The 27,898-nt window shown below is 39.3% G+C and overlaps 9 protein-coding genes and 1 pseudogene across 11 annotated transcripts; 4 read left to right on the top strand and 6 right to left on the bottom strand.

Annotated features, from left to right (window-relative positions):
• Positions 1-376: 376 nt before the first annotated feature.
• On the bottom strand, positions 377-1,474 carry LOC147332843 (hemoglobin embryonic subunit alpha-like). The gene is made up of 3 exons (XM_086289609.1): positions 1,066-1,474; positions 753-960; positions 377-516 (listed from the first exon to the last, which is right to left on the bottom strand). Exons 1-3 carry the CDS (start codon positions 1,161-1,163, stop codon positions 388-390), a joined length of 435 nt encoding a protein of 144 aa, XP_086145735.1. The 5' UTR covers positions 1,164-1,474; the 3' UTR covers positions 377-387.
• Positions 1,475-2,463: 989 nt separating this feature from the next.
• LOC147332842 (hemoglobin subunit beta-like) lies at positions 2,464-4,567 on the top strand. The gene is made up of 3 exons (XM_086289605.1): positions 2,464-2,849; positions 2,963-3,185; positions 3,283-4,567. The coding sequence occupies exons 1-3, from the start codon at positions 2,758-2,760 to the stop codon at positions 3,409-3,411; spliced, it is 444 nt and encodes a 147-aa protein (XP_086145731.1). The 5' UTR covers positions 2,464-2,757; the 3' UTR covers positions 3,412-4,567.
• Positions 4,290-6,483, bottom strand: LOC147332841 (hemoglobin embryonic subunit alpha-like). 2 transcript variants are annotated; one of them, XM_086289607.1, is made up of 3 exons: positions 5,960-6,483; positions 5,659-5,865; positions 4,290-5,349 (listed from the first exon to the last, which is right to left on the bottom strand). In XM_086289607.1, the coding sequence occupies exons 1-3, from the start codon at positions 6,056-6,058 to the stop codon at positions 5,221-5,223; spliced, it is 435 nt and encodes a 144-aa protein (XP_086145733.1). In that variant the 5' UTR covers positions 6,059-6,483; the 3' UTR covers positions 4,290-5,220. The 2 variants fall into 2 exon arrangements, with proteins under 2 accessions (XP_086145733.1, XP_086145732.1); XM_086289606.1 differs by having other exon boundaries at positions 5,659-5,855; positions 5,961-6,483.
• LOC147332840 (hemoglobin subunit beta-2-like) lies at positions 6,208-8,854 on the top strand. The gene is made up of 4 exons (XM_086290819.1): positions 6,208-6,226; positions 7,432-7,546; positions 7,650-7,872; positions 7,970-8,854. Exons 1-4 carry the CDS (start codon positions 6,208-6,210, stop codon positions 8,096-8,098), a joined length of 486 nt encoding a protein of 161 aa, XP_086146945.1. The 3' UTR covers positions 8,099-8,854.
• LOC147332839 (hemoglobin embryonic subunit alpha-like) lies at positions 6,567-11,061 on the bottom strand. The gene is made up of 3 exons (XM_086289608.1): positions 10,543-11,061; positions 10,246-10,453; positions 6,567-9,737 (listed from the first exon to the last, which is right to left on the bottom strand). The coding sequence occupies exons 1-3, from the start codon at positions 10,635-10,637 to the stop codon at positions 9,609-9,611; spliced, it is 432 nt and encodes a 143-aa protein (XP_086145734.1). The 5' UTR covers positions 10,638-11,061; the 3' UTR covers positions 6,567-9,608.
• Positions 11,062-17,635: 6,574 nt separating this feature from the next.
• LOC147332838 (hemoglobin cathodic subunit beta-like) lies at positions 17,636-19,074 on the bottom strand. Its single transcript, XM_086289602.1, has 3 exons — positions 18,755-19,074; positions 18,201-18,423; positions 17,636-18,107 (listed from the first exon to the last, which is right to left on the bottom strand). The coding sequence occupies exons 1-3, from the start codon at positions 18,844-18,846 to the stop codon at positions 17,979-17,981; spliced, it is 444 nt and encodes a 147-aa protein (XP_086145728.1). The 5' UTR covers positions 18,847-19,074; the 3' UTR covers positions 17,636-17,978.
• A 781-nt stretch (positions 19,075-19,855) lies between these two features.
• LOC147332837 (hemoglobin subunit beta-A-like) lies at positions 19,856-20,766 on the bottom strand. The gene is made up of 3 exons (XM_086289601.1): positions 20,597-20,766; positions 20,199-20,421; positions 19,856-20,087 (listed from the first exon to the last, which is right to left on the bottom strand). The coding sequence occupies exons 1-3, from the start codon at positions 20,686-20,688 to the stop codon at positions 19,956-19,958; spliced, it is 447 nt and encodes a 148-aa protein (XP_086145727.1). The 5' UTR covers positions 20,689-20,766; the 3' UTR covers positions 19,856-19,955.
• Positions 20,767-21,439: 673 nt separating this feature from the next.
• On the top strand, positions 21,440-22,315 carry LOC147332836 (hemoglobin subunit alpha-B-like). The gene is made up of 3 exons (XM_086289604.1): positions 21,440-21,602; positions 21,721-21,928; positions 22,094-22,315. The coding sequence occupies exons 1-3, from the start codon at positions 21,508-21,510 to the stop codon at positions 22,220-22,222; spliced, it is 432 nt and encodes a 143-aa protein (XP_086145730.1). The 5' UTR covers positions 21,440-21,507; the 3' UTR covers positions 22,223-22,315.
• An 820-nt stretch (positions 22,316-23,135) lies between these two features.
• LOC147332834 (hemoglobin embryonic subunit alpha-like) lies at positions 23,136-27,482 on the top strand. The gene is made up of 4 exons (XM_086289603.1): positions 23,136-23,511; positions 25,063-26,801; positions 26,890-27,097; positions 27,301-27,482. Exons 2-4 carry the CDS (start codon positions 26,704-26,706, stop codon positions 27,427-27,429), a joined length of 435 nt encoding a protein of 144 aa, XP_086145729.1. The 5' UTR covers positions 23,136-23,511; positions 25,063-26,703; the 3' UTR covers positions 27,430-27,482.
• LOC147332835 (hemoglobin subunit beta-like) lies at positions 24,965-27,461 on the bottom strand (annotated as a pseudogene). Its single transcript, XR_015128842.1, has 6 exons — positions 27,316-27,461; positions 26,878-27,223; positions 26,595-26,716; positions 25,681-25,912; positions 25,334-25,549; positions 24,965-25,170 (listed from the first exon to the last, which is right to left on the bottom strand). The product of XR_015128842.1 is annotated as a hemoglobin subunit beta-like (transcript).
• Positions 27,483-27,898: the final 416 nt, after the last annotated feature.

Genomic DNA, 27,898 nt, shown 5'->3' with positions numbered 1-27,898 from the left:
TTACTTCAGGTTTTCAATGGACTTCTCTATGCTATGTATGTAGCTTCAGATGTGTTATAAGCTTAGGGGAAGAACTAAACAACAAGGAAAACTCCTGCTTGGCTTTTGTCAAGTTGTACTACATTTTTGCAAAGTCTTCTTATTACCCCCCTACAAACAGCCAAGTATTTATAATCATATCAAAGGTTAGGGTCAGTCTACATCTCTTAAAAAAATGGATGTAGATGTGGGCCAATGTGTTGTTGACCTGAAATAGAAAGCTTTTAAATCCTTTTAACTTATTGTTTGCAAACACAAGAAGAATATAAAAATAATCACAACAGTTTGATTTTTATTTTATTATTATGTTTCATTATTCAAATTGAGACATCTGCTCATGTGTACACTTTAACGGTATTTCTCAGACAATGCATGAGCCACAGCAGCCAGGAACTTATCCATCGCCACGTGGACCTCAGGAGTGAAATCGTTGGGAAACACGGTGGCCAGGACCACGAGGAGGTTGTGAGCAAGAACCTGTGAAAAGATGAAGATCACATTTTTAAAAAAAAACGCCATGCTGTTAGAAAATGCATGCCAGGGTTATTTATTTCTGTTTATTTGAATACTGCGATTCAGTATTCAGTACTGCTACAAGAAGTTAAACATTAAATGTACATTAAGCTTAGAAACAAAGAAACTGCAACTAAACCTTCATGAAAAAAAACACAACGAAATCAGGACCACTTTCAGAATTTATTGTATGTCAGTACCTTGAAGTTAGCAGGGTCCACTCTCAGAGTGAAGGCGTGCAGCTCACTGAGGCTGAGAAGACCACCGGTGAGATCATCAATTTTGCTGACAGCATCAGTAACTGCAGTCATCACGGTTGCTCCGTGCTTCTTCACCGGGGCAGAGCCGGGGCTCAGGTCCTTCCAGTGGGAGAAGTAAGTCTTGGTCTGAGGGTACACTGTCAGCATCCTGGGTAAAAATGTAAGGTGAGTTAACAGTACATATATTTTTAAAAAAGGAGCACGTTAAAGCAGTCCATTTGGGTCCAGATTATAAGTCATAATCCATATTTACCTGGAGACAGCATCACAGCCGATTTGTTCCTCCTTTCCAGCCACCTTAGCCCAAAAGGCTTTGACTGTGTCCTTGTCCTTAGCAGAAAGACTGGTCATCTTGCCTGTTGACTTTTCGTTTGAAGTTGTCTTGACCACCAGAAAAGCTTTAGGCTTTTATATGTAGAACAGTAAACGGACACACCCGACACACCTCAGAGATAGCAACAGGCTCTTGGACAGGCCCAACATAGCTTTGAAAACTACTGAAGAAAAAGAGTTTTAAATGGTGTTCACCTATAAAGTTAGTGCACACAATAAAGAAATAAAACTAAACCAAAGAGTGGAAAAGGAAAATGTATTTCTAGACAACAAAATCAAATCAGTTTTATTGTCACATCACATGTGCAGGTACACTGGTACAGTACATGCGAGTGAAATTCTTGCGTGCGAGCTTCACAAGCAAAAATACAATAACATAATAACAAGCAAAATATAAGAGCGGGTAAATCTGACAATTATACGAATAAATATATGTACAATATAAGAGTATTTGCGCATTACTGAATGTGTATACTAAATATGTATATCTGTGTGTGTGAGTGTGTGCGTGTGTGTGTGTACATATTTTAAAAATAAAATAGAAAATCATGAAATATAATACTTTTTCATAAATACCTAAAATTGCAATGTTTTTGGCTCATGGGTTACATTAACAAATGAAAACTGTATTTTTAACTTTGACTGTTTATTAAAATAATTGTTTATCATCTAAAATAATCAACTTTGATAGACAGTTCAGTTTTTAAGGTGAGACATTAGTGAATCCCGTATTTATTTATGTTGCAAACAGATATCAGAATGGAAAACAATTAATTAATGATATCAGAGGATTTTTATAACAAGGCATTTTCTTTTCAAGCATGAGCTAATTTTTTATATTTTGACAGCTGCAATCTTAACAGTGGATTAAACATTCTTATTTTGCTTTTTACACAGGAGATTTTGGACCCAGATTTGGATGGTGGTCTAATTCATTCAAGCAAAATTTGATGTAATTTCACTTCAAATTTATGATTTAAATATAGACATGTAGATTGCCAAGGAGTCATTACTCCAAATTGAAATTCTGCAGTTAACTGCCGTTTGTTCAGGCAGTTAAAACTTACGATGACTAAGGTTTGAGGATGACGTTTGTTTCTGCCTTATCTAAACTTCCAACAGGTGGATCCACCCTGAGAGCAGTAAATGTTTCCTGGATATCTGTGGGTTTATTTTTACTTTTTTCTTTTTTTGTTCACAAAAGAGCTCAAAAGTTGAGATTTCCTGTTTAGACAGAGGTGATCCTTCATTGCAGTGAAATGTAAAAAACAGGACATAAAATAATAAAAGCTAATGAGGCTCACATGTATACCTGAGTAGACACAATTAGCTATCTGAGTGGTCAGAGGCTAAATTCGCAGATTTTGAGAGTGATGAATGAAAATAATTTAGAATTTAATTTATGATTCAATGATAATGAAAAAACTGAATCATTTTCTTTGATTCAGTTTGATGGTGAAGTGAATATAGTCCTGCCAAACCCCACACTGGCACATCCCACTGTCTAACTCCACCCAACTGCATATCTTTGGGTGGAGCGAAACAGACCTTTAAAAGCTGCACGCCGTGACCTGCTGACTAACAGGACAAGTGAAAAACTCAACAAAGCAAAATGGTTGTGTGGACAGACTTTGAGCGCACCACGATCCAGGACATCTTCTCCAAGATCGACTATGCGGTCGTTGGGCAAGCAGCTTTTTCCAGGTATGACCATGTTTCTGATATTCACTCCCTTAAAGAATGTGCAAGATTATATGACTCTATATATGACTCTTCTTTAATAATTGTGAGCTATTTAAAATTTTCTGTTTCCGCAGGTGTCTGATTGTCTACCCCTGGACTCAGAGGTATTTCGGTGGATTTGGAAACCTCTACAATGCTGCTGCCATCACATCAAATCCAAGGGTTGCGTCTCATGGAAAAGTCATCATGGAAGCTCTGGAAAAAGCCGTGAAGGACATGAACAACATCAAGGCCACATATGCAGAGCTGAGCGCGCTGCACTCTGAGAAACTGCAGGTGGACCCTGACAATTTCATGGTAGGCAATGCTGAACTGATGGTACTGGCTTCTATTGATATTTATGTATTTATTTAGCATGTTCATGATATCTCATGCATGTTGTGTTGTGTTACAGCTCCTGGGTCACTGCCTGACCATTGTGGTTGCTTCCCAGCTGGGTAAAGCCTTCACTCCTGAGGTACACGCAGCTTTTCAGAAGTTCCTGGCAGTGGTGGTGTCCTCCCTCAGAAAGCAGTACTACTAGAGAGCTGCAGAGGACCGTCACATACTCAGTTTTTTTAATCATGTCTTAAGGAGGCTAAAATAAATAAAACAATGGGCATATTCTTCACTTTGTTGTTTTTTCCTTTTCCAACATTTGTAATTATATCAGGGTGTAGCAGAAGAGTTAAATGGTGGGTGTATCTTGTAGTGCAACCTATAAATGAGCCTATTCTTTTAATTTTTAAATGGTGTCCTCCCTCAGAAAACAGTACTACTAGAGAGCTACAGAGGACTGTTTTTAAAGTGTGACTCAAAATGCTGATAATAAATGCGATATATGAAGCATATACCTCAAGTTGTTCATTTTATTTCCCCTTTTTTCAGAATATATGGTCATATTAGTAAATAAAAGTAACTCTTTGAGAGTCTTGTAAGCTTTGTTCATATATAGAAAAATATATAGGCCTACACACTGTTCTTTTATACTGTTCTGTGAGACAGCTGATGTACAAACGAAATACAACTACATCCAAACACAAACACACACAGACAAATGTGAGCAAGGTGATACTTGTAAAAGGAAAACACCATTGTGTCTTCTAGTTGATGGTATCCATAACAACCATGGTATTGGATCGATTGCAGTGCAATAGGGTTGATAATTTGTTTGTATTCTCTAAATTCAGTATGTAGCCCACTGAACTTTGTGAGATAAGTTGTGTCGACTCATTAGTGTAGAACGACATTAAAAATGTGTTAAGAATTCGTAAACTGTATGACATGACTCATGTCATAAATCCTGATACACTGCTCTCCCCTACATAAACTGCCTATATAGATTTAAAGTATCAGTATCAGTATTGGTATGGGCAAAACTGGGCCTTTATTTACTTGGTATCAGATCGATACCTTATTCTCCCACATCACTACTATCTTCTTCTGGGGTGTTTTTTTTAAAGGCATAACTTCTAGTAAATCAGATTGTGCTGTAACTGATCGAGGTCAAATAAACTGTCAATTACTAATAAGAGCATGTGACCCTGGCCATGGTTATAATGAAAATAAAGTTTGCAGCGTTTGGTTTTATAAATCATTTGAACGTACACATTTTTTTCTTTGCTTTACAAATTTTGTTGGTTATTGCATTGCTCTGGACAATTATAAAGGAATCATAAACAATAATAAAGATGTTCTCAGCAAACTACAGCATGTGCTGCTGTGTTGTGTTCTGGGTTTATCTTGGATTGGATTTTCCATGTTATTTTAAAGCATAATTGCTGCAGCAACAATATATATACAGGCATCTAAAAAGCTATTTTATAGAATGAATAGAATTAATGTTGATATTATTTTAAAAAATATAATCGTCAGAATATTAATTTGTGCTGGGATCTGCAAAACATCGGCAGCCTCCTATAGCCTGCAATAAAGTTATAGCGATGTTACTTTTATTGCACAACATTATAGCTGTAGAAACAAATAAAATCGTTACTCTGTGGCAGCTCGCATTTAATGGTTAGAAAGGTAGGCTATTACTTTGAACACTCTTTCTGTGTTTGCACATTAAGTTTTATTTAGTGGCCAGCTGAAAGCTTATTGGTCACTCATCTTGACTTTTAATAAATTCTGGCACATTTTGTTGGCCTTTCATCTCAGCCCTCCTTTATTACACGTATATTGTTTTTATTTTTTAGATTTGCCACCAAATTGAAAGTTGATATCAACTTTAAATAAATTCACTTCACCACACAGATAACAGCAGTACTGTATTAGATTTATTTATTTGTTTTTACATTAAAAATCAGTTTGGGAGTATCCAAGCCCATGTTGTTGACCGTCAGAGTGCAATTTATCGGTACTTTTCAGACAGGGCAAGCGCCACCGCAGTCAGGAACTTGTCAATAGCCACGTGGACCTCGGGGGTGAAGTCGTTGGGGAATGTGGTGGACAGGACCACAAGGAGGTTGTGAGAGAGAACCTGTGAAAACATGATAGCCACATTTAAAGTCACATTTAATTGCTGTAATATTCTGCAAACATTTTTTTTTGTACGATTGAACCGCACAGTCTGGGTTAAGTGTAATTTAGACAGAAAATAGATATGCTTGAGAATAGTGATTTGGGAAGAAAAACTTGGGATGTCTAAAGACAAAAAAATATTAAATCTATTAAATTATTTTTATATTAATACGAAAATGCACAAAAGTTGTGATCTGTTTTATTTAGGTCCAAACCTTCACAGCAAAACACTAAAAAGTTTCACTGCTATGATTTAATAAATAAGTACCTTGAAGTTTGCAGGGTCCACTCTCAGAGTGAAGGCGTGCAGCTCACTGAGGCTCAGAAGAGCTCCGATCAGATCATCAATTTTGCTGACAGCATCAGTAACTGCAGCCATCACGGTTGCTCCGTGCTTCCTCACCGGGTCAGAACCGGGACTCAGGTCCTTCCAGTGGGAGAAGTAAGTCTTGGTCTGGGGGTACACTGTCAGCATAGGTAAAATGTAGGTTAAGTAAATAGTAGGTAAAAAATGCAGCAGAGGGTCTGTCCAGTTGGGGTCATAGGTTGTATATCATAAGGCATATTTACCTGGAGACAGCATCACAACCGATGTCCTCCTCCCTGCCAGCCACTTTAGCCCAGAAAGTTTGGACTATGTTCTTGTCCTTTTCGGAAAGGGATGTCATGTTGCCTGTTTTTGTTTTGTTTTTCGCTTTTCCTGATCAGCTCAAACTACGGGGGCTTTTATACATGAAACAAGCAATGGACACACCCGGGCCACCTCAGAGATATGACCACAAGGTTCTGCTCGAGATAAACGCAAGATAAAATTGCGATGGTGGCTCTGAAGACCAGTCCGTAAGCCAGTCTCAAGGCAGTGTTTATTTATTCATTTATTTAATAAATTAATTCAATTAATCCAACTGAATACTAAAAGTTTGCAGTTTTAAAACCCAAAACATAGATTTCCAGTGACAGTGATTGTTGTCTTTGAGTCTGTTGCTGTTCATATTAATGTGGTGCTGAAATAAGTCAAAGCAGTAAAATGGACATTTTAAATTTATAATAACAACAACAACAACAACAACAACAACAATAATAATAATAATAACAATAACAATAACAATAATTATAATTATTATTATTATTATTATTATTATTATTATTATTATTATTATTATTATACAAGAACATATTATAAAAATTACGTAGCATACAGCTTAGTACTGAAAAACCAAAATTAAACATGTAGAGGACTAGAAATACTGATTCAAGTTCTAGATTTTGCAAGGCTGTCAGTTACCAACATGATGACTTGTACATGATGACGTTATATCTTAGCAGCCAACACCTTACTGAAACATATCTGATGTTCAACAGGTGGGTGCACACTGAGCCGTTAGCCTCAGGAAGGAAAGTTGATTTCTAGGTTCCCATCTGAGCACAGGGCATGATAGCTCTGCCAAAATCAACCTAAAATTAGCGGAAGAGATATAGAAGTATGGAAAAATGAGACCAAAAAAGTTTCAATAAAAACCAAAATGCTATCTCTCCAGCGCAGTGGAATCTTCTGGGGTTTTTTTTAATCTCACCTTATCTTTAAACAATTCTTTATTTATGTTTACTTACAGTTAATTAAGCTAATTAAAAAAAACGTCTGCAGATCTGTTAAATGAGACTGGGATTTGGTCTGTGAGTCAGCTCGATTCAGAAGGTGTTCTTATGATATTCTGAATTTCCCGAACTTAAAAATGTAGCTCTGTGTGATTCCCTAACATTAAAATGATTTTTTAAAACTGTAATACTGAAAACATCAGGTAACGAAAACGTTTATGAATAATGAAACTAATTAACTAAGCTGGCACAAATGTGACGAAGACTTACACTGGAAAGCTTGTTTTCTCTTGACTGATTTTCAAGTTACACGAACAAAGAAGTACAAAGCGTTACATGTAACTCGGTTTATCCACCCTACTGTCCTACTCCACCCAACTGCATATCTTTGGGTGGAGCGAAACAGACCTTTAAAAGCTGCGTGTGGTGGGCTGCTGACTAACAGGACAAGTGCAAAACTCAACAAAGCAAAATGGTTGGACAGACTTTGAGCGCACCGCGATCCAGGACATCTTCTCCAAGATCGACTATGCGGTCGTTGGGCAAGCAGCTTTTTCCAGGTATGACCATGTTTCTCCCTTAAAGAATGTGCAAGATTATATGACTCTATATATGACTCTTCTTTAGTAATTGTGAGCTATTTAAAATTTTCTGTTTCCGCAGGTGTCTGATTGTCTACCCCTGGACTCAGAGGTATTTCGGTGGATTTGGAAACCTCTACAATGCTGCTGCCATCACATCAAATCCAAGGGTTGCGTCTCATGGAAAAGTCATCATGGAAGCTCTGGAAAAAGCCGTGAAGGACATGGACAACATCAAGGCCACATATGCAGAGCTGAGCGCGCTGCACTCTGAGAAACTGCAGGTGGACCCTGACAATTTCATGGTAGGCAATGCTGAACTGATGGTACTGGCTTCTATTGATATTTATGTATTTATTTAGCATGTTCATGATATCTCATGCATGTTGTGTTGTGTTACAGCTCCTGGGTCACTGCCTGACCATTGTGGTTGCTTCCCAGCTGAGTAAAGCCTTCACTCCTGAGGTACACGCAGCTTTTCAGAAGTTCCTGGCAGTGGTGGTGTCCTCCCTCAGAAAGCAGTACTACTAGAGAGCTGCAGAGGACCGTCACACACTCTGTTGTTAAATTGTACCTCAAAATGATGTTAATAAATAAGATATATGAAGCATATACCTCAAGTTGTTTGTTTTATTTCCCCTTTTTCATAATAGGACCGTTACATACTCTGTTTTTTATATCATGTCTTGAGGAGGCTTAAATCAATAAAACAACGAGCTTATTTTTCACTTTGTTGTTTTTTCTTTTTTTTTTCTAGCATTTGCAACTATATCAGGGTGTAACAGAAGAGTTAAATAGTGGGTGTAAGATATTAATTAGCCTATTTAAAATTCCCTCGTTTTAAATGATAAGAAGACTGAGATTGTGGTGTTCAACAGTAAAATCCCTCGTGCCCAACTCTGTGCTGCCCTGGGTTCCTTTGCTAGTTTTTCTTGTGACTATGTCAGTAACTTGGGTGTACTGCTGGATAGCTCGCTCAAACTCGATAAGCAAGTGTCTGCTGTAGTGAGATCTAGCTTCCACCAACTGCGCCTTATCTCTAAGGCTAGGCATTATATTCCGCATGAGGACCTGGAGAAGCTTATTCACGCTTTTGTGACCTCCAGGTTGGATTATTGTAACTCCTTGTACTATGGTCTTCCCTCTTCTCTTCTTCTTAAACTGCAAACAGTCCAAAATGCAGCAGCCCGCCTTTTGACTGGTACCAGGAAATTTTGCCATATTACCCCTGTCCTAGCTAGCCTGCATTGGCTGCCCATAAAGTACCGTATTCAATTTAAAATATTACTCCTTACCTTCAAAACTATTAATAAATTAGCGCCAAGTTATCTTAGTGAACTTCTCAAACCACATACTCCTGCTAGAACACTCAGATCTGCCACTCAACTACTTCTGACCCAACCCAGATCTCGACTGAAGTCCCGGGGTGACCGTGCGTTTGCTCTGGCTGCCCCGGTACTGTGGAATACCCTTCCTCTCGACCTCCGCGCATCTGATTCCATTGCACTGTTCAAATCACGATTAAAAACCCACTTATTCAATCTTGCCTTTCCCTCTAGTTAATATTTCTTTTATGATTTTATATCATGCACTTTTATGCTCATTTAAATTCTTGTTTGCTCTGTACCTGTTGCTTTCCTATGTATTAGTGACAGTTATCTGCTTGCATATTTAGTACTTGCTTTGGTCCTATTTCTATTATCCTCCTCCTATACTCTATTTTACTTGTTAAGCACCTTGGCATACCCTTGGTTTTTAAGTGTGCTTTATAAATAAAGTTTATTATTATTATTATTATTCTTTCAAATTTTAAATAAGATGGTGTAAAATAAAAATAAGTCATGCTGTGACTTTCGCATCAAAGGACCTCTCATAAATTATGACGGATGATAAAGTATTGTGGTGTAAAGTATTTTTAATGTACACCACACAAAAAACCCCAAACAAACACGGCAGTTTCATTGCATTTGATTTATTCAGATTCAGACTGGCAGTGAATTGCTATCTGAGCCCCTGCCGCTCGTCGCCTCCAGTATGCAATTTATCGGTATTTCACAGACAGGGCACGAGCCAAGGCAGCCAGGAACTTGTCTAAAGCCATATGGACCTCAGAGGTGAAGTCGACGGGGAACATAGTGGCCAGAACCACCAGGATGTTCTGAGCAAGAATCTGTACAAAGATCGTGACACTTCTTTAGCAGAATCAGGGATTATGACATCAAAGATCAGTTATCTGAATCATAACTCAGTCTATCCTGTGTTTCTTCGGTGACAGTGTCGTGCTTTGACTTGCTGACAACACAGGCAACTTCCCTGTTTGTTTAAAAGTGTAACATTTTTGCGCTGCAGCAGCTGAAACACACATTTCATTTATCCTAAAGATAACTGTAGCTCGATGTCACGAATTGGGGTTCAACTTATGATTTATTTATATTTGCATATGGCCTTATCCATGTGTGGATGGGACAGATTTATAGGCTTCTAAATCAAAGAATAATTAATGATGACGTTAGTTCCTCACTAGAAGGGATGCAGTCTCAACCAGTAGCCTATGGAGGCACATTTAAATAAAAACTACTAAAAAATGTTTAAGCAAGCGTTTAATTTGTAGTCCAATTAATCTTTAAAGCAAACCCACAGGTTTTCTGAACCGCTTTCATGATTTAATAAACAAATACCTTGAAGTTTGCAGGGTCCACTCGCAGAGTGAAAGCATGCAGCTCACTGAGGGTAAGAAGACTCCCTGCCAGGTCGTCGATTTTGTTCACAGCATCGGTTATTGTAGCTGCCACCATTCCTCCGTGTTTCCTCAGTGGGGCAGAGCTGGGGCTCAGGTCCTTCCAGTGGGAGAAGTAAGTCTTGGTCTGAGGGTACACTGTCAGCATCCTGGGCAAAAACACAGGTGAATAAGCCAGTAAGTAATAGATAAAAATGCAGAAGCGGGTTAAATTCGCCTCGTGTTTTTTCTTATTTACCTGGCAACAGCGTCACCGCCAATGTTATCCGCCCTTCCCGACACTTTAGCCCAAAAGGCCTTGACTATCTCCTTGTCCTTAGCAGAAAGACTCATCTTTCCTCTGGACTTTTTTTTTTCAAGTTCAATGCCGTGTTCGCTGCAAACGGAGGGGTTTTATGGATGCAGTGGAACATAGGCACACCCAGCCCCCCTTCAAGATAATGCTATAGGCGTTTGGAAGGATTCCAAATGACATGTAACAGCTGGCATGAGATAAACACGAAACCAAAGTCTCACGGTGTTCTATAATATAGGACGAAACAATCAGAATTATATTTCCCACGGGCATCCAACTGAAGCGTACAAAACTGACAGCTAGTGAAACCCTCGTATCACCTGCTCAAACTGCTCAAACTTGGACGTGCTGGTAATGCTCGGACGTTAAAAACTGGCCTTAATGAATTAACTGGCTGCTAAGAAACACATATGGTATGTGTACAAGCCAAATATCTTATCGTTTCAGCTTTGCCCCACACTGGAAATGCGCTCTTGAGGGATGGTAAGGGTCTATAAATAACCTCCACTTTGGAATTAATCCAAACATTTTTATTTTGGCTCACTCCTTTAGATGAGTAAATCTAAAGATGATTTTTTTATTTGTTCTAATTAAACAAGTGTTTATCCTCACAAATCACACTCCTTATTAACTGGAGGTTAAAGCTTTTATTTTGTTTCACACCAAACTACAAGAAAAAAAATGTAAATATAACTTAGTAACTGCTATTTCAATATTTTATTTACACTCAAAAGAGATTTATGTCCAAAATGTTGAATTCAAGTAATTTGATTAAATGTAAGTTTTCCATATAGTTTTCTTACATACATGTCAAACGCTAAATGTAATTGAATTTGGTCAAATAAAATGTACTTGATTGGTATACATTCAATTTATGTCAAAAATATTTTCCGTAATAATTAATTCTGAATAAATAAACCTTTGATGTCATATGTTCCAGTTGCCTTTACTCAAAACTACTGCTTCATGTTTATGACGGCCAAGAATAACTTTTTAAACATACATACATTTGTATATATGCTTGTGTTTATTTACTTTATTAACTGCCTTTGTAATTGCAATTTATATGAGATAAATTAAATCAGTACGCTTTAACAATCAGTCCGTGGATTCTGATTTAAAATCTAAATTCTACAATTAATTAATAGGCCTGTTGGTTGTGCTATCAGTTACAAACATGATGATTATGCCATTCGCCGCGTTCGTTTTTACTGTGAGGCTTATCGTTTCAGTGGGTGGGCCTGTTTTTAAAAAAACAAAACAAAACATGATAATGCAGGAGCAGCACTGGCTGCACCACGACATATCGACGCGGTTACAATTATACATTCGCTCTTGGTGTTAGTTTATTTCATTGCATTGCAGGGAGCAGTGGCGGAGCGGGGGGTGACTTACTGGGCTTAAGCCCGGGTTGTTTTGTCAGAAGCCCGGGGTCTTTTGGAGTGTAATTTTTTCATAGTTAGATGCCTGGCTGACAACTGTATAAAACAAAAACTACACACAATATTCGAAGCACATAGTGCACACTGTGGAAATTTATGACTGTGCGTGAATCCCTCCTAATATTGGTATGATCCGAGCTCAGCGACTGAGCGAGGGGCCGGGGGGAGCTGCTGCCTGTTGGAGAAACGGAGCCAAGCAGACTAAGGAGAGCTGAAGATCGACCAGGTACCAAAAGCAAATCATTCGTACTGTACAAATAATGTAAATATGACGGTGAATCACAAAAGATTGATATCAAACTGATCACTTGACCAATATTACGTTACTTGCTCTTCGAGTGAATCAACAAATGGCGAAATGAAAAGCAGAACAACAACAATGCTGTTTCTTTATAGAGTCTTAGCTTACACATGTGTTTATTTCATATTTTCAGTCGTTACCCTCCGCGGCTAAATAAATCGGTTTCAGTAATGCACTGATATACAAGAATGGGCATAAGGAGCTTCTTTCAAAGAAAAAACTCTGGTAGATGTTATTTTATATATTATGCTTTGTATGTTGTTCAGTATATTTCTATGGAAAACAAGAGGAACTTCAATACACAGCAGTATATTCACAGTTTAAACCAGATACTTACATACACTTTATGGAAAACACAAGAACATTTTATTACTGTACAACATCAATTTAGAGTAAACTTGTTTTGCTTTGGATAAATAAATATCCTTTGAATTAGTTAAATGTCAGAATAAAGAGAGACAGAGCTGTCTATTTTTTATCACTTTCATCAAATTTAGGAGTACATGTACACTTAGTTTATTATTAATTAATAAGAAAACTCCAGACGATTCCATTCTGAGCTGAAGAAGCTTCTGATAGGTTAGCAGAGTCCATGTGAGTAAATTGGTGGCTGCATATAAGGCAAAACACAGCCTGTTTCTTTGAAATGGGAAAATCAACCAAAGATGTCAACCAAAACACCAGGAAAAGAACTGTGGAGCTCCATAAGTGTGGCTCAATTTTGAATACAATTGGGTGCCATTTTTGATTAAGAAATACAGATAGTTTCTCCCTTTACTCTTAAAGTTAACAAACATGTTTTTATATTTATCAATCTAAAAAAATAAACATTTAGTCTGATTTGATGTTACAATTAAAAAAGTGTTTTTATCTGAAAAGTGTGTAAATATCTGGTTTCAACTGTATATTTGATGATTGTCAGCACAAAGAGGGAGAGAGAGGAACAGAGAGGGAGAGAGAGGAGAGGGAGAGAGAGAGGAGCAGAGAGGGAGAGAGAGGAGCAGAGAGGGAGAGAGAGGAGAGGGAGAGAGAGAGGAGGAGAGAGGGAGAGAGAGGAGCAGAGAGGGAGAGAGAGGAGAGGGAGAGAGAGGGGAGGAGAGAGGGAGAGAGAGGAGCAGAGAGGGAGAGAGAGGAGAGGGAGAGAGAGAGGAGGAGAGAGGGAGAGAGAGGAGCAGAGAGGGAGAGAGAGGAGAGGGAGAGAGAGAGAGGAGGAGAGAGGGAGAGAGAGGAACAGAGAGGGAGAGAGAGGAGAGGGAGAGAGAGGAGAGGAGGAGAGAGGGAGAGAGAGGAGCAGAGAGGGAGAGAGAGGAGAGGGAGAGAGAGAGGAGGAGAGAGGGAGAGAGAGGAGCAGAGAGGGAGAGAGAGGAGAGGGAGAGAGAGAGAGGAGGAGAGAGGGAGAGAGAGGAACAGAGAGGGAGAGAGAGGAGAGGGAGAGAGAGAGAGGAGGAGAGAGGGAGAGAGAGGAGCAGAGAGGGAGAGAGAGGAGAATGAGGACAGAACAGAGAGGGAACAAGAGCAGGTGAACACCCCCCCCCCCCCCAAAAAAAAAAAAAAAAAATCCCACATGCATACTACCTTTAGGGCTAAGCCCCGGGTGTATCAAATGTCTGCCTCCGCCTCTGGCAGTGAGTCGGGTATTTTTAGCTAATGTTTAAGTTTAGAACCTGCTTTGACTCTAGCTGTCACCATCTGATTTGCTTCAGTTAAATGTACCTATATGTGTGCACTCGCGCAGTGAGAAAACGTCAAGACTGAATGGCCAAGTCGGTTCCTGTCCGTTGGTCAAATAAACGTCTAATTCTTTGCCAGGTAAAACACCAAGTGTGCTCAATCGTCTTCTTTTTGAGCGGCTTCAGTTGTTTTATAAACCTTGTAACTATGCACTGCTCTCAGTCATACCTCCCGACCATGTCCGATATGATTATGACAGGACAACAAAATGACTCGAGCCCTCGTTCTGTCTGCAGTGCTCTCACACAAGCAGGGGTCTGTTGCACCATACTCATTTTTTCCGGCAGTGACTTCTTGTGGCAAAGAAGAGAATTGCATTCTTATGATCAGTTGCCTTGTTCGTCTGGGACAATTAGCCACACACCAGGGACGATTCTAGGATCAAACCACTAGGAGGCCTCAGCCCCCAGTCATAACGTCATCCATTCTGCCTTACAATTATACCAACATATTATGCTGCATGTAAACATAATTTTCACCTTTGCAGACCTGAATGTTACAGGATAAACATTAAAACATATCCAAAAGAAATATCTTTTTTGGATTATATTTCAGTGTTGAACCCTTTCATGCATGAATTATGACAACCTCAGTCAGGATTTTTATTCTTAAGTAGTTTTAGTCATCTTTAGGCATGAAAAAAAAAAGATTTTTGAACTTCATTTTTTTTAAACATGTACTTTTCAAAGAGTTTGTTACATGTCCACTTAGGTGGACAACCTACGTTTTGACCTATGAATTTGGTATGGAGTGACACATCAGTGTCCGATGTAGTGGTTTAAGTGCAAGTGTGCCATCAACACTGAAACGGATACAAGAAAACAGCCTTTGAATAGCTGTCCACTGTACTGACCACTATGCACGAAGAATGATTCTGAATAAATGATCACAGTTCTTAATATAACTTTTGAAAGTAAGTTAAAGCAAAATTTGTAGTAAAGCAGAAAAAGAGGAGAAACTTGCACAAACTTTAGATCATGAAATCATCATCAATGAATGTGGGCAAAAGAGAAGCTACAGCTTTTGCTGTCTTTGACTTTTGCTCTTTACCTCTAACCCTTTCCATCCCTGTCTCTCATGCAGCTCCTCTGTTTGAGTGCACTAATAGCAACTTGACATCAAGAACACTGGACTTGATTTCACTGTAATCTGCTGTATGATCTCCAACAGAGAAGTTTGGAAAATGTAGCATTAAAAGGGCATGTTGCTTTTAGGGTGGTTGAGCATCCAGAAAAGTAGTGATGTGTCGGTCACGAACGAAACGGCTCTTAGAGCCGGGTCTTTGACATGAACGACATGAGCCGGCTCCTTATCGGGAGCCATGGGTTTTTTTTTTTTTCTTTCTCTCACCCTCTCTCTCACACTTTTTTCCGCTTCACTCTGCACGCGAGCCTTGTGCTTTGCCCTGGGAAGAGGGGGGAGGAGCGATAGTTACACTCGCAGTAGCACAGGAACAGAGCAGGAGGGAGAGACAGAGAAAGAGAGCCAGGGATAACAACGTCACATTAGAAAGGTGTAGTAATCATCCACAGCTATTTTCAGTTACGGATGATAAAGGATTCAGAAAGTTTATTCATGCAGGCCTATATGACAGAGAATGTGCATGTTCTTTTTGTTTTCATATTTTATTTATATTTAATTTTGTTGTGGTTTGCAGTGTTTTGTGTTGTTTCACTTAAAATTTGTTTAAAAGGAAAAAGCTGACAATTTAAATAGTTGAAAGTTGAAATGTGAATAGTTGTTTTTTGTATTATATGATTTATTTATTACATTTTATGTGGAGTGAATAAATAAAAGTATATTTACGGTGGCCCCTAGAGACAAAGCACGTACAAGTTTCAAAACAGACACAAACACAACAGAAGTGCTCCAGGATGCTAGGGGGCAGTGTTGAGCTTTTGTTACCCAGTGGCTACACAAGCCAGGAAGTACCAACGACCGGATTTGGTGTGTGGTAGTAACAGGTAAATGAACTTTTTTTTTTTTTTTTTGAATATATGTGTGTGCTTGTGAATAAATACACAAACAATACACATATGCGTTCAATTGTGTAATTTAAGTGATCTAGGTAGCTCTGTTTTGGAAGTTCAGTTAACGCTAGAAATGTGTTTTGGAGTTTGGAGGAAATTGTACATGCTTTGTCTCTAGGGGCCATTGTATATATTTATATATAAACATATATAAATAAAACCACTTTTTTTTTACATTAGTAATTATTTTTGTGCATAATTTTATATTGTTGTTAATAATAAATTAATTAAAGCAATAAAACAACCTGAAGACCCGGTTCTTTTAGTGAGCCGAGCCGAAAGAGCCGGTTCTCTAAAAGGAGCCGGAAATCCCATCACTACTGAAAAGGGTCTAAACGCGCCAATGCTACAAACTGCGTATTTCTCACTTAATACTCACATTTTTCACACAATGTGAATATTAGGACATCTTTTATATTTGTTTACATTATCTGTGTGATGACTTTGAGCTTTCTGGGTCATTGTTCATGGTGAATCTATTAGACTGAATATGACCAGAGATTTTTGATCAATTTGTTTGTGTCCCTGTGGCCTTCCTTTTATGTCTGTTTGATTGTTCTGTCATTCTTGTTTAAAATAAACAATTATATGACCCAATTCCTGTATCTTCTTTCTGTCTGAATCCACATGGATACCATCAACCCTGTTGGTGCCACTGTAAAATCCAAGCCTTAGGAGGAACACACTCTATACATTAAAACCGTTACAACATTAAAACCCTTATATGGTGTCTGTTTTACAAATTCAAACAAATAGGCGTTCAAATTTGGGATGGTTGTTTTCAACAATGCAACTGTGACCCAGATATTTTTCTATCAAGACAATTAAACTTGATTTTCCGCCATGTTTTTTCTCCTCTCATTAACTGCAGTTACACTTGTTGATTCAAAATTTCCCTTAAAATGCCGTGAAATGACAATGCCAATACTATTAATTATATATTACCTCCCTCAGGACATACTGCATTTTCTTTGGACCTTCATTACTAAGTCAGATATATTTTCCATTTTTGCTTGATATAAGATTTCAGCAGCCTTACTAGGTTCTGGGCTTCCTTTATAATGTTTTTCATTTCTTAGTGTATCAAATGTTTTTAATGTACGACAGGTGTAGACTGCAGCGAGGAGATTGTTGCAGAATGTCATTAGGGCATTATCTCTATGAAATAAGCTGGGCCTTCCCTGCAACAGACCTCAAGTAAATTGTTTAGTTGACTGTGAAGACCGCTGTGGACGTTAACCAAATTGTGTCAACATGACCCATCCCTAAAAAGTTTTATCAGAATTCATTAAAGACTGGTTGAGCTCATTTGTTTACTGACAGAATGACACATGTGCAAACACTACCAAAAACATAACCTGTTTGGCAGATGTAACAATGAATGTGTGATTGATGGAAAGACTTTCAGCATTATTTCAAGTGGTTTAGCAAAGGTACTGTATTAATTTTAGGAATTATAGCCATTAATACAGTTCCCCATATTCAGAGGCTCACAGTAATTTGAAAAGGTGACATAATATTAACTATAAAAATAGTTTTTATGTTTTATTAACTTTTCACAGAGTTGGAAAAAAAAACAACAACTTTCAGTCCATGACAAGTTCTTAACTGTCTGAAATCTGGAACCCATGAAAGTCACTAAATGCTGTTTCCTCCTTTAGCTCTGTCAGACTACTTTCACTTGCTGCTTGTGTGTGTTGGGGTCTCTTTGACTTCAGTTTTGTCTTTAGTAACTGTCTTCAGTATGAGACTCACCAAGCTCCAACTGATAAAAAACAAACTGAAATGCACTCATGTCAAACTTATATCAGGGCTAACACACGTTTTTTGTTTTGTGTTTTTCTTTAAGTTGTATTATCTCCAAATAGGTTCTTTTCAGCGGTACTGACTGCTCATAGCGTCGACCACAGCATATATAAACTTCTGCCAGATAGCTTGACTCTGGGGGCTCAGGGCTGACTTGAGTTTGCATGCGATTGTGATAGTGATACAGTCTGCCAACAGCTGTGGAAAAAAAGAGAAAACACCATGAAAACTCTACAAGTGCAAAACGTCATGTATTTTTTTCATGTGGGTTTGAGGAAAAGTGTTGCTTACCCTGAAGCTATCAGGGTCCACTTCGAGTTTCTGAAAATGCAACCGGCTCAGATCAGCATACGTCCGTTTCATGTTGTCCATGTTGTTCACTGCTTTGTCCAGAGCCTTCAGCACCATCCTTCCATGAGCCGCCACTTTGTCGTTTTTCAAAATAGCAGTGATGGTGAAGAGATCTCCAAAAGAACCAAAATATCGCTCAGTCCAGGGGTAGACTATCAAGACTCTGACAATGCAACAGTCAGTGGTACAGGTTAATGAGCATAAACGATACCACGTGATAAAATCTGAACTAACTGGAGAAAAAATCCCTAAATATACAACGTACCCTTAAACAATGGAATATTTAAAAAATAAGAATTTTTCACGATCGTTTTTTCTTTATTTATTTCTTTTTAAACCAGGCATTGAATTTTACTATTACGAAATACCCATCAACTAATTAAATAGCAATACTAATAATAATGTATTGAGAGAAAATTGCCAGAATATTTTTTTCGTTTTTAGGATTTTTTTACGATCCGTTCTTGAACAGTAAAACTTTCACAATCACCTACCTTGCCCAAATTTGTGACCCAATCTCATCTATATCAATTTTTTCCCAGATAGCTTTCACAGTGCTGCGCTCCAGTTCCGTCCACTTAACCATGACCTGAGCGAATTGGATAAACAGTTTTACTTCCGCACTCTGAGCTGCTGAGTGATCAGCTTTTCCGCTTAATGACTGGCAAAAATGAACCAGCAGATGGTATGAGGGTCCTATATTTCCAGCACACTAAAAGCGGACGGATGAGTCTGAGCTACACAGACTACGTGTCGACTATCACTGCAAAACACAATGGAAATGCCCAGAGATGGTATGGTATGGCATCAAAATATCCTCACGTAAACATAACCACCTCCCCATCCTGTTGTATCAAGTAATTTTCCAACAGCTGATGAACTTAGATTATGCCATGCTATCATTATCTGAACATTCAGGCTTTCCCCACCCAAATAAATGATCCGCGGGTCCACTTCATATCAGAAACGTATGAAAGTTTATTTCTTGGCCTTAAATTACCCCATTCAATTAAACTTGTTTTAAAAACTGATCAGCTCAATCAGGATTATGGCCCGTCCGATCGCGACAGTACTTATATTATATCCTTCAGTCATTTTTGAATTTCATTCAAGACGTTTTAAAAAAACAAAAGCATAGCGTTTTTATAATGTTGCCGCTATACGCCTAGCAGTGTTCTTGTGTTATGTTGGGTCGAGGTTATAAACGAATTTTCTGCACTAAAGAAGAAATACTTTTTTCTGAGCTCGCAGATTGACTCGTTGTTAACGCGCTAACTTTAAATATGCGTAAAATGCCTGATAGCTGATGTTCTTCTTTGCATTTTGGAACACTTCACTTACATCAACAATACTTCCCATGCAGCCAGAGAACAACAACTTTGGATCCCTTTCACCCTTTTTTATACGAAAAGCAAAACTTAACAGTAAAGGAAAAAGTCACGAAACGGATTATCGGTGAGGCATACTTGTAATATTTATATTATACTCAAACATATAGGCGACTTCTATTGAGGACTATTGACTGTCCGAGATCTCCTTCTTGATGTTGTATTGTCGGTTAAAAGAACAAGTCAAATGATCGCACAGAGAATGAGTATGATTTGAGGTTTTATTTATTGGTGCATCTGGCAACAGAGTCAAAAAGATATATGATGTCACTGTTGCACATCTTTGATGAACTGGCACTCCAGAAATTTAGTGGTACTGTCTACCCAGGGCAGAAACGACCACGGACAAAAACTTCTGCCAGGCTTCCTGGACCTCAGCGGTGAAGACGCTGGGACCAAACTTAGCGCCAACGCACAGGCTGATGCATTCAGCGAACACCTAAAATGAGAGAAAGAAAATGCTTAACAGAGTTAATAAACACAAACTAATTAGCTAACCTTTTTCAGGTCCATGTGTGATGATTGTTTCTGGGTGCTGGTGGGGGCATACCCTGAAGTTATCGGGATCCACGTGGAGTTTCTCGGAGTGCATAACGCTCAGTTTGGCGTAGGTCTGAGTGATGTTGTCCAAGTTCTTCACAGCATTTTCCAGACCACCCATCACGATCCTTCCGTGCTGTGCCACTCTGGGGTTTCCCATAATGGCGGCATTGGTGGACAGGTCTCCAAAGGCTTGTAAGTATCTCTGACTCCAGGGGTACACAATCAGAAGCCTGAAATAAAACCAGAGAAACAATATTAATTTTAGTGCATATAGCATTAATAAGTGCTTCTACATACACAAAGAAACGTGTTGATATATTCGCTTCGGCCAAGTTTCAACATTATAGTAAAAAAAGTTGCATAACAAACGACCACGTTTCTGAATTGCTATGAGCTGCAGGTTACCTGGAGAGGGCCTGGGGACCGATTTCCCCCACATCAATCTTTCCCCACAGGTTTATGATGGCACTGCGCTCAGCATCTGTCCACTCGACCATTTTGACGGGGTGCAAGTCTCCTAGTTCACGAACAGGTTCTCACAAGTTCTCACAAATCTGCTTGTGAATGATTTACTTGAGATTCCCGTTTTTATTCGTTTAACCCGCACCCCCTCCTTCAGTCATCGAAGCATCTGATTGGATAATCTGCGCCCGCCTGTTTAATGACGTGTGTTTTGCGTAAAGCAAATTTGGGCAACGGTCAGTGCCAACCGGATAGATAACGTCATTTGGCTCAGATATTGCTGTCACTTAAAATTACTCAGCTACAAATAATCCATACTATTAGTCAGTCAAAACACACAAAATTGGACCAGTAATATCAGTAATACCAGCTTTTTAACACCTGCTTTTAAATAAGCTAAGATATCATACAGTTTATTTATCCAAAAGGATATGTGCTCTCTTAACTTTAGGAGGGTATTTGTGCTCCTTGTTGGCTATAAAACAACGTGTTTTTATTTTTAAAATATCAAACTCTGACTAACAGTGCAGCCTTTAAATTATGATTTATGTTTAATGCCATTTTTGCTTAGAGCATATTTCTTTTTGCATAAAATCTATTCGCCAGTTGTTTAAAGATTTTCGTGCAGTGCAGCCATTCAGTTTTTCTTTTTCTTTTTTTTAATTGTCAATTGCGTCAATTACGTGATATCACGTAATTGACTGATAAGCAGTTTGCTTATCAGACATGCATTCTGGATTTGATACTTGGGCGTGGCACCATTTGGGTCGACATAAAGACGCACTGACAGATCCAACCAAGCAGCATTTTTTGATCAGCATTTTCCCTTGCATCCCGGAAATTCAAAGGCAGTCATGAGTCTCTCTTCGAAAGACAAGACCCTGGTGAAGACCTTCTGGGCCAAAGTCGAGTCAAAGGGCGCCGAGATGGGTGGAGAAGCTCTGGGCAGGTAAGATCTCATTTTAAAGTAGGGATGACACGGGCTTTTTTAAGAGGGTGGGTTTTTCTTTATTTTTTCTTTGCTTTTTTTGTAACTTCTTCGTATTTCCTTCTGCTGTATTTTACAGGATGCTGACTGCTTATCCTCAGACCAAGACCTACTTTTCTCACTGGGGCGACCTGAGCCCTAACAGTCCGCAGGTGAAGAAGCATGGTGCAACCATCATGAGAGCTGTGGGAAAAGCTGCCAAGAACATTGATGATCTTACCAACCACCTTAGCAAGCTCAGTGAGCTGCATGCCAGCCAGCTCCGCGTGGATCCTGCCAACTTCAAGGTAACAAAATATTGCGACCTTTAAACCTACCAGAAATTATAATCATTATTTGTGCACGTACTTTAGTTTAGATTGTGAGCGTTAAAAAACTAAAAAACTAAGTGAATGTAGGGATGTCTGAAGTGCCTGATTTAATCTAATCTGCTGTTTCTGTCACAAACACAGATCCTCACTCACAACATGATCTTGGTCCTGGGCATGTACTTCCCTGCGGACTTCACCCCGGAGGTTCACGTCTCCGTGGACAAGTTCTTCAATAACGTCGCCTGGGCTCTGTCCGAGAGATACCGCTAAACATCAAGACAGAAGCTACCAACGTGTGGCATGAATGTCAGCAACCCTCATCATATGTGGGGGCTTGTTCAATAAAATTCACAAACATAAGAATGTCTATGTGTCCATTTATTCAAGCTTTTGTAGAGAAGAATACGCTCATTCCCACAGGTTACAACACAGATGAAAAAACCCACACACAGTATGAAAAAATAAGCCATGTTTTAAGTATGTTTTTTAATTCTGGCACGTCATTTGCCACAACTTCGATTCCGTTTACACTGTATGCTCGTTTTCAAACATCAGAACAAAGTCTCTGTGGCCACAAAGACCCCATAGTCCATCTAACATGCAATAACCAAAGCAATACATGCTTTCCGTATATCATACTTGGATCACATCACCAGTGACTGGTTTCTCAGATGGTTCAGCGAACAGGTATCAAAATCTAGACTGCGTGCCAACGTCGCACCGCCATATAGCCAAAACTCATACAAGTCACAGATGTGTTTAAATGACCAGTGACAGACCATTCAGAAACAGCGACTACAAGTCACACATTTAGACTGTTTTTAATGGTGTAGCTTGTGTTCAGCATGAGTATGAGTTTGGACATGCACACTGGCATAGCTGGACTGGCCATCGGGCGTACCGGGCATTTGCCCGGTGGGCCGCTGGCGATTTTTTGTTTTTATGGGCCGATGGATTTTTTATTTTATTTTATTTTATTTTTAGGAAGGGTATATATAATGAAAGGTGTTGGATTGGCCAATTGGTCATGATCAACTCTGGGCTGGACCAATTACAGCCGAGGAGGCCGAATGCACCCGCCCCCTTGTTTAGCAATCACGTGATTTTCGCGCATTGCATGCCGGGAACTTGTGGCAAAACAATCCAAGTACCGCATCAAATGCAAACATTTGCAACACCGCAAAACGTTCATTCTCCGGTTCCAATACCTTCTTGTTTTTCTTTGCCGCACAAAAAAGGAATGTACAAAACGAAGGAGAACAATGCCGGTCCGTACAAAGACAGACTCGACGAAAAGACAAAGAAAAGATACGAGGAAAAATCAAACCAGTGAAAGGGTCAGACCCTTACGAGCACACAGAGGGACAAAATACGTTAGCGTGCTGCCCAACTTTCACTACGCTCATATTTATAATTACACATTCTTGGAGTGAGTGCATACACTCATGAAGTTTAGTAACTTCAGGTCACTGCAACAAGCCCAGGAACAGTTTACTGACGGATGGGTACAGGACCTTGAAATGCACCGTGTAGAACGAAAGACCATCGTACGAACAAAGGTAAGTTTACCAGTCTCACAAATCGTCTTCATAGATACACATTCGTTAACTGTTTATTAATAGGACCTTTGAGCTCAACGGTAATTAATTAGTAGTGGAAATAATTTCTGGTAGGCATTACAGAAATGTAGCAGTGACAATAATACTGTATGTTGTAATCGCACTGGACAATTAGTGATACAAAACAACTGTTTTATCCTGTGAATAAACGTATATGTTTTTGTCAATGTACCATAATAACAGAAGCGAAACGCAATATTGTGTCAGGACAATTCACTATTTATGCACAATAAATAAAGGAGCATAGCGACAATTTCTGTTCAGCGCCAGACTTGCTTGTAACCTATATCACCAATTATGTTAAGAAAAATGATGTATTAACGACTAAAAACTCTGACCTTTGTGGGAATGCTTGGAGCAGACTAACATGTGAACTGGAGTGTTCTGGGAGTTATATTTGGTATATCCAGACCATCCGTCGGCTCTTACTTCGGAAACATGGCTTAAAACATTTCTCTTCAAGGACATAATCCGATTAAAAAAAAAACGATCGGCTTCCCGTGGCTGTCATGCGACCGGCTGTTGCAGTTAATAATACAACAGCTTCTTGCCATTTTTTGTGTTTCTTTTTATCGCTGTGTAACTGAGTTCAATTGAAAGCCTGCGTGCGCTAGTACGTCTTGCCACAAGTTCCCAGAATCCTTTGCGGTTTTACCCCTGAATGACGTCACATTTTCAATCTTTATCCTGGTGGGCCGGTCTCTAGTCAAAATGCCCGGGCCGATTTTTTTGTCCCAGTCCAGCCTTGCACACTGGGCACTCTCGGCGGTCTGAGTGAGACGCTGAAATTCAATTATCGGGGCATGGGTACAAGTCACACACAGACATAAACAGAGCACCACCACCATTACCTGTGCACACAGTAGCCTGTATTTCATCTGCCTTGACCTGCAATTGTAAGGTGGGCAAGCACATGCGTCACAAGCAGTTCTCCTCCCAAAGCGCTGACCGCTGACCCACCGGTCCAAAACTTGTGCATACAATACTTTATGAGTATTTTTTGTTTCTGTGGTTTATGCCAATTTATGACACAGAACAACGTAGTCAAAGCTGAACGACACTGAACCTTATTGAAAGCGAGAATTCGGCTGACACCGCGAAGGGAAGCTGCCAAATCGAGTTGTTTTTGCCAAATTTGTTGGTTTACCAAATGAAAGAGCAAAAACAGAAACGCTTTATCATGCTATATATTTTTTTTAATTCAAAGTCATTTGCATCTTAAACTACTGTCTCTTTCAGAACAGTGACATTTTAATAGTGATTTATTTTCTAGTTCTTGAAAAATGTCTGCGCGTGTGTGTGTGTGTGTGTGTGTGTGTGTGTGTGTGTGCGGACTTTCCCCCAACACTATAAATGAGCTCACGCATACTATAGCAGAAAATACATAGCTTGAGCAGTACAGATTTCTTTATTTAAACCTCATTAAAACATGATTTAAAAACAGAACATGTGATGGTCCTCTGCAGCTCTCTAGTAGTACTGCCTCCTCAGGGAGGACACCACCACTGCCAGGAACTTCTGGAAAGCTGCATGGACCTCAGGAGTGAAGTCTTTACCCAACTGAGCAGCAACCACAATGGCCAGGAAGTCACCCAGAAGCTGCAGGACAACACAACATGCATGAAATAAATCATCAACACACACACACACACACACACACACACACACACACACACACACACACACACACACACACACACACACACACACACACACACACATATTACTTGGGATGCAGTACCATCATTTCTGCATTGCTTACCATGAAATTGTCAGGGTCCACCTGCAGTTTCTCAGAGTGCAGCGTGCTCAGCTCTGTAAATGTGGCCTTGATGTTGTTCTTCACAACTTTTTCCAGACCTTGCATTACAACCTTCCGTGAGCAGCAACTTTTGGATTTGATGTGATGGCAGCAGCATTGTAGAGGTTTCCAAAGCCAGCGAAATACCTCTGAGTCCAGGGGTACACAATCAAAAACCTGAGGAAACAAGAACATTTGGATAAATCACATTTCTAAAACAAAAGTATATGTTAATGCACAAAATGTGCCCTCTTATATTTGTAAATTTACATACAAGCATAAAAACAGCTTTATGCCGATGATCTTACCTGGAAATAGCTGCTGGGCCAACGACTTCATAGTCGATCTTGGAAAAGATGTCCTTGATTGTGGCTCGCTCGAAGTCTGTCCATGCAACCATTTTGCCTTGTTGACTGTTGCGCATATCCTACTTTGGTCGGCAGGTCACCACATGCAGCTTATAAAGGAGCCATTTTGCTCCACCCAAAGATATGTAGCTGGGTGGAGGTGGGCAGTGGGATGACTTGTAATACTTCTTTGCTGAATGAGTATTAAAAAGAAGTAACAAAACAGCTTTTAGACTTTTATAACCCCTGTTAGATAATGCATCGGTCAAGCCGCTTCTGTGTAACGCTTTGCAGTTCTGTTTAATTTCCACCATCAAAATGAATCAAAAAGAAGTTTTTGTAAAGATGGAAATTAATTTTTTTAATCAAAGGTTTCCAACACTGATAAGGAAAGCTGTAGCATTTTTTAAATTAGATTAAAAGTATATGGTGTTGGTTGTATGATTTAATAAGTGATAAGGCAAAAAATGGGGCAAAATGTATTAATTCTGAAGCAAACATGATTTTGTTTGTTTTTTTAATCAAATAATTCAATTTGAAACTTGTGCAGAAAACTAGACTCTATTATAAACTTCCACTAGTTAAAAGTATTTCCCATTTGACTCCGATATTAAACAAGTGAGCAAATATGAAGCCACGATGGCTAAAAATTTCAAAAGTTGGAATCCGTGTTTCTTCATTCCCACCCACTGTGATACAACACTGAACAACAAACAATAGATCGCATCAAAACATTTCACTGGCTCTCAAATACAAGTGCATAGTTTTATATCTTTGTTATGAGTTATCCTGAACTTATGAAGATTTTATTTTGTAGTCTGTTTATCTCATGGGAGGTGTTTCGTATCATTTTGAACCTGTCCAAACACCAGTACCTTATCTGTGAGGTGGGTCGGGTGTGTGCATTTCCTGTTTCGTGTATAAAAACCTCCACAGTTTGAGCTGAACACAGCAACTCCAACCAGAACAGCAACAACATGCAAGATGACCAGTCTTTCTGCAAAGGACAAGAACACAGTCAAAACCTTCTGGGCTAAAGTGGCTGGCAAGGAGGAACAAATTGGCTGTGATGCTGTCTCCAGGTAAATATGGCCCCACACTGCCTACAAAAACCTGCTCCTGCATTTCAGTCTTTTACTCACTGGTTTGTTCTCTTACATTTTTATCCAGGATGCTGACAGTGTACCCTCAAACCAAGACTTATTTCTCCCACTGGAAGGACCTGAGCCCCGGCTCTGCCCCGGTGAGGAAGCACGGAGCAACCGTGATGGCTGCAGTTACTGATGCTGTCAGCAAAATTGACGATCTGACCGGAGCTCTTCTGAGCCTCAGTGGGCTGCACGCCTTCACTCTGAGAGTGGACCCTGCTAACTTCAAGGTACAGATCATTATTAAATCAGGACAGCATTTCTCAATGTAATTTTTATCCATGTTGTGAACATTAATCCAACCAGAAATTAAAATCTAACTCAGCTTTCATTTGATCCTTGGGTAGCTGGTTGATCTGAAATGATGATCTCTGGTTACCAATAAATAAATAAAAAGTACATTCATTTCAGTGTGATCATCATCTTTCCACAGGTTCTGTCTCACAACCTCCTCGTGGTCCTGTCCACCATGTTCCCCGACGACTTCAGCCCTGAGGTCCATGTGGCTGTGGACAAGTTCCTGGCTGCTGTGGCTCTCGCCCTGTCTGAGAAATACAGATAAACTGCACACAGGAGCAGAGGACTGCATTATGTGCTTTCATACGTACTACTACTCTGACTTTTAATAAAACATTGAATGCAATCAAAGTCTCATGGTCATTAGTGTGGTGAAGATAGTCTTTTACTGTGAGCACATAGGAGGAAAGAGGGTTTAAGATAAAGAAACATTAAAGTTAAAGCATTCAGTTCATGCTGAAGGGTCAGTTTCAGAACCGCAGAAGCCTTTTTTTTAACTTTGTATTGACTGCACTGTTTTAAATATAGAATACTTTTTACTGTGAGGACATAGGAGGAATTGTGTCATTACTATAAAGGTACATAACAGACAAATTCCTTCAATTTCTGTGATTATTTAATTGCCAAATTCCCAAATTTAATTCTTACATACTTAAGGCACTGACTGCACCAATGTTGGATCCAAAACTGTAAAGAGGTAAACAGGCTTACAGACTTTGTGAATACAGTTTGAC

Source organism: Aulonocara sp. 'chitande type north' Nkhata Bay, linkage group LG4 (genome assembly GCF_057382095.1).
Source record: "Aulonocara sp. 'chitande type north' Nkhata Bay isolate Kocher_YH1m ecotype deep benthic linkage group LG4, A_spYH_male_GT1.1, whole genome shotgun sequence".
NCBI classification, from domain to species: Eukaryota; Metazoa; Chordata; class Actinopteri; order Cichliformes; family Cichlidae; genus Aulonocara; species Aulonocara sp. 'chitande type north' Nkhata Bay.
The sequence above is the reverse complement of the archived record's forward strand: the minus strand, read 5'-3'. Positions and strand labels throughout refer to the sequence as shown.

Coding starts and splice junctions, on each gene's coding strand:
- LOC147332843 (XM_086289609.1), bottom strand. CDS start 1,163: ATGACCAGTCTTTCTGCTAAGGACAAGGACACAGTCAAAGCCTTTTGG. Junction 961..1,065: donor GGCTGTGATGCTGTCTCCAG/GTAAATATGGAT, acceptor ATTTTTACCCAG/GATGCTGACAGTGTACCCTC. Junction 517..752: donor TGGACCCTGCTAACTTCAAG/GTACTGACATAC, acceptor ATCTTTTCACAG/GTTCTTGCTCACAACCTCCT.
- LOC147332842 (XM_086289605.1), top strand. CDS start 2,758: ATGGTTGTGTGGACAGACTTTGAGCGCACCACGATCCAGGACATCTTC. Junction 2,850..2,962: donor GGGCAAGCAGCTTTTTCCAG/GTATGACCATGT, acceptor CTGTTTCCGCAG/GTGTCTGATTGTCTACCCCT. Junction 3,186..3,282: donor TGGACCCTGACAATTTCATG/GTAGGCAATGCT, acceptor GTTGTGTTACAG/CTCCTGGGTCACTGCCTGAC.
- LOC147332841 (XM_086289607.1), bottom strand. CDS start 6,058: ATGACATCCCTTTCCGAAAAGGACAAGAACATAGTCCAAACTTTCTGG. Junction 5,866..5,959: donor GTTGTGATGCTGTCTCCAGG/TAAATATGCCTT, acceptor TACATTTTACCT/ATGCTGACAGTGTACCCCCA. Junction 5,350..5,658: donor TGGACCCTGCAAACTTCAAG/GTACTTATTTAT, acceptor ATGTTTTCACAG/GTTCTCTCTCACAACCTCCT.
- LOC147332840 (XM_086290819.1), top strand. Junction 7,547..7,649: donor GGGCAAGCAGCTTTTTCCAG/GTATGACCATGT, acceptor CTGTTTCCGCAG/GTGTCTGATTGTCTACCCCT. Junction 7,873..7,969: donor TGGACCCTGACAATTTCATG/GTAGGCAATGCT, acceptor GTTGTGTTACAG/CTCCTGGGTCACTGCCTGAC.
- LOC147332839 (XM_086289608.1), bottom strand. CDS start 10,637: ATGAGTCTTTCTGCTAAGGACAAGGAGATAGTCAAGGCCTTTTGGGCT. Junction 10,454..10,542: donor GGCGGTGACGCTGTTGCCAG/GTAAATAAGAAA, acceptor GTTTTTGCCCAG/GATGCTGACAGTGTACCCTC. Junction 9,738..10,245: donor TGGACCCTGCAAACTTCAAG/GTATTTGTTTAT, acceptor ATCTTTGTACAG/ATTCTTGCTCAGAACATCCT.
- LOC147332838 (XM_086289602.1), bottom strand. CDS start 18,846: ATGGTTAAGTGGACGGAACTGGAGCGCAGCACTGTGAAAGCTATCTGG. Junction 18,424..18,754: donor GGGTCACAAATTTGGGCAAG/GTAGGTGATTGT, acceptor TTGCATTGTCAG/AGTCTTGATAGTCTACCCCT. Junction 18,108..18,200: donor TGGACCCTGATAGCTTCAGG/GTAAGCAACACT, acceptor TTTTTTCCACAG/CTGTTGGCAGACTGTATCAC.
- LOC147332837 (XM_086289601.1), bottom strand. CDS start 20,688: ATGGTCGAGTGGACAGATGCTGAGCGCAGTGCCATCATAAACCTGTGG. Junction 20,422..20,596: donor GGTCCCCAGGCCCTCTCCAG/GTAACCTGCAGC, acceptor GTTTTATTTCAG/GCTTCTGATTGTGTACCCCT. Junction 20,088..20,198: donor TGGATCCCGATAACTTCAGG/GTATGCCCCCAC, acceptor CTCTCATTTTAG/GTGTTCGCTGAATGCATCAG.
- LOC147332836 (XM_086289604.1), top strand. CDS start 21,508: ATGAGTCTCTCTTCGAAAGACAAGACCCTGGTGAAGACCTTCTGGGCC. Junction 21,603..21,720: donor GGTGGAGAAGCTCTGGGCAG/GTAAGATCTCAT, acceptor TGTATTTTACAG/GATGCTGACTGCTTATCCTC. Junction 21,929..22,093: donor TGGATCCTGCCAACTTCAAG/GTAACAAAATAT, acceptor TCACAAACACAG/ATCCTCACTCACAACATGAT.
- LOC147332834 (XM_086289603.1), top strand. CDS start 26,704: ATGACCAGTCTTTCTGCAAAGGACAAGAACACAGTCAAAACCTTCTGG. Junction 26,802..26,889: donor GGCTGTGATGCTGTCTCCAG/GTAAATATGGCC, acceptor ATTTTTATCCAG/GATGCTGACAGTGTACCCTC. Junction 27,098..27,300: donor TGGACCCTGCTAACTTCAAG/GTACAGATCATT, acceptor ATCTTTCCACAG/GTTCTGTCTCACAACCTCCT.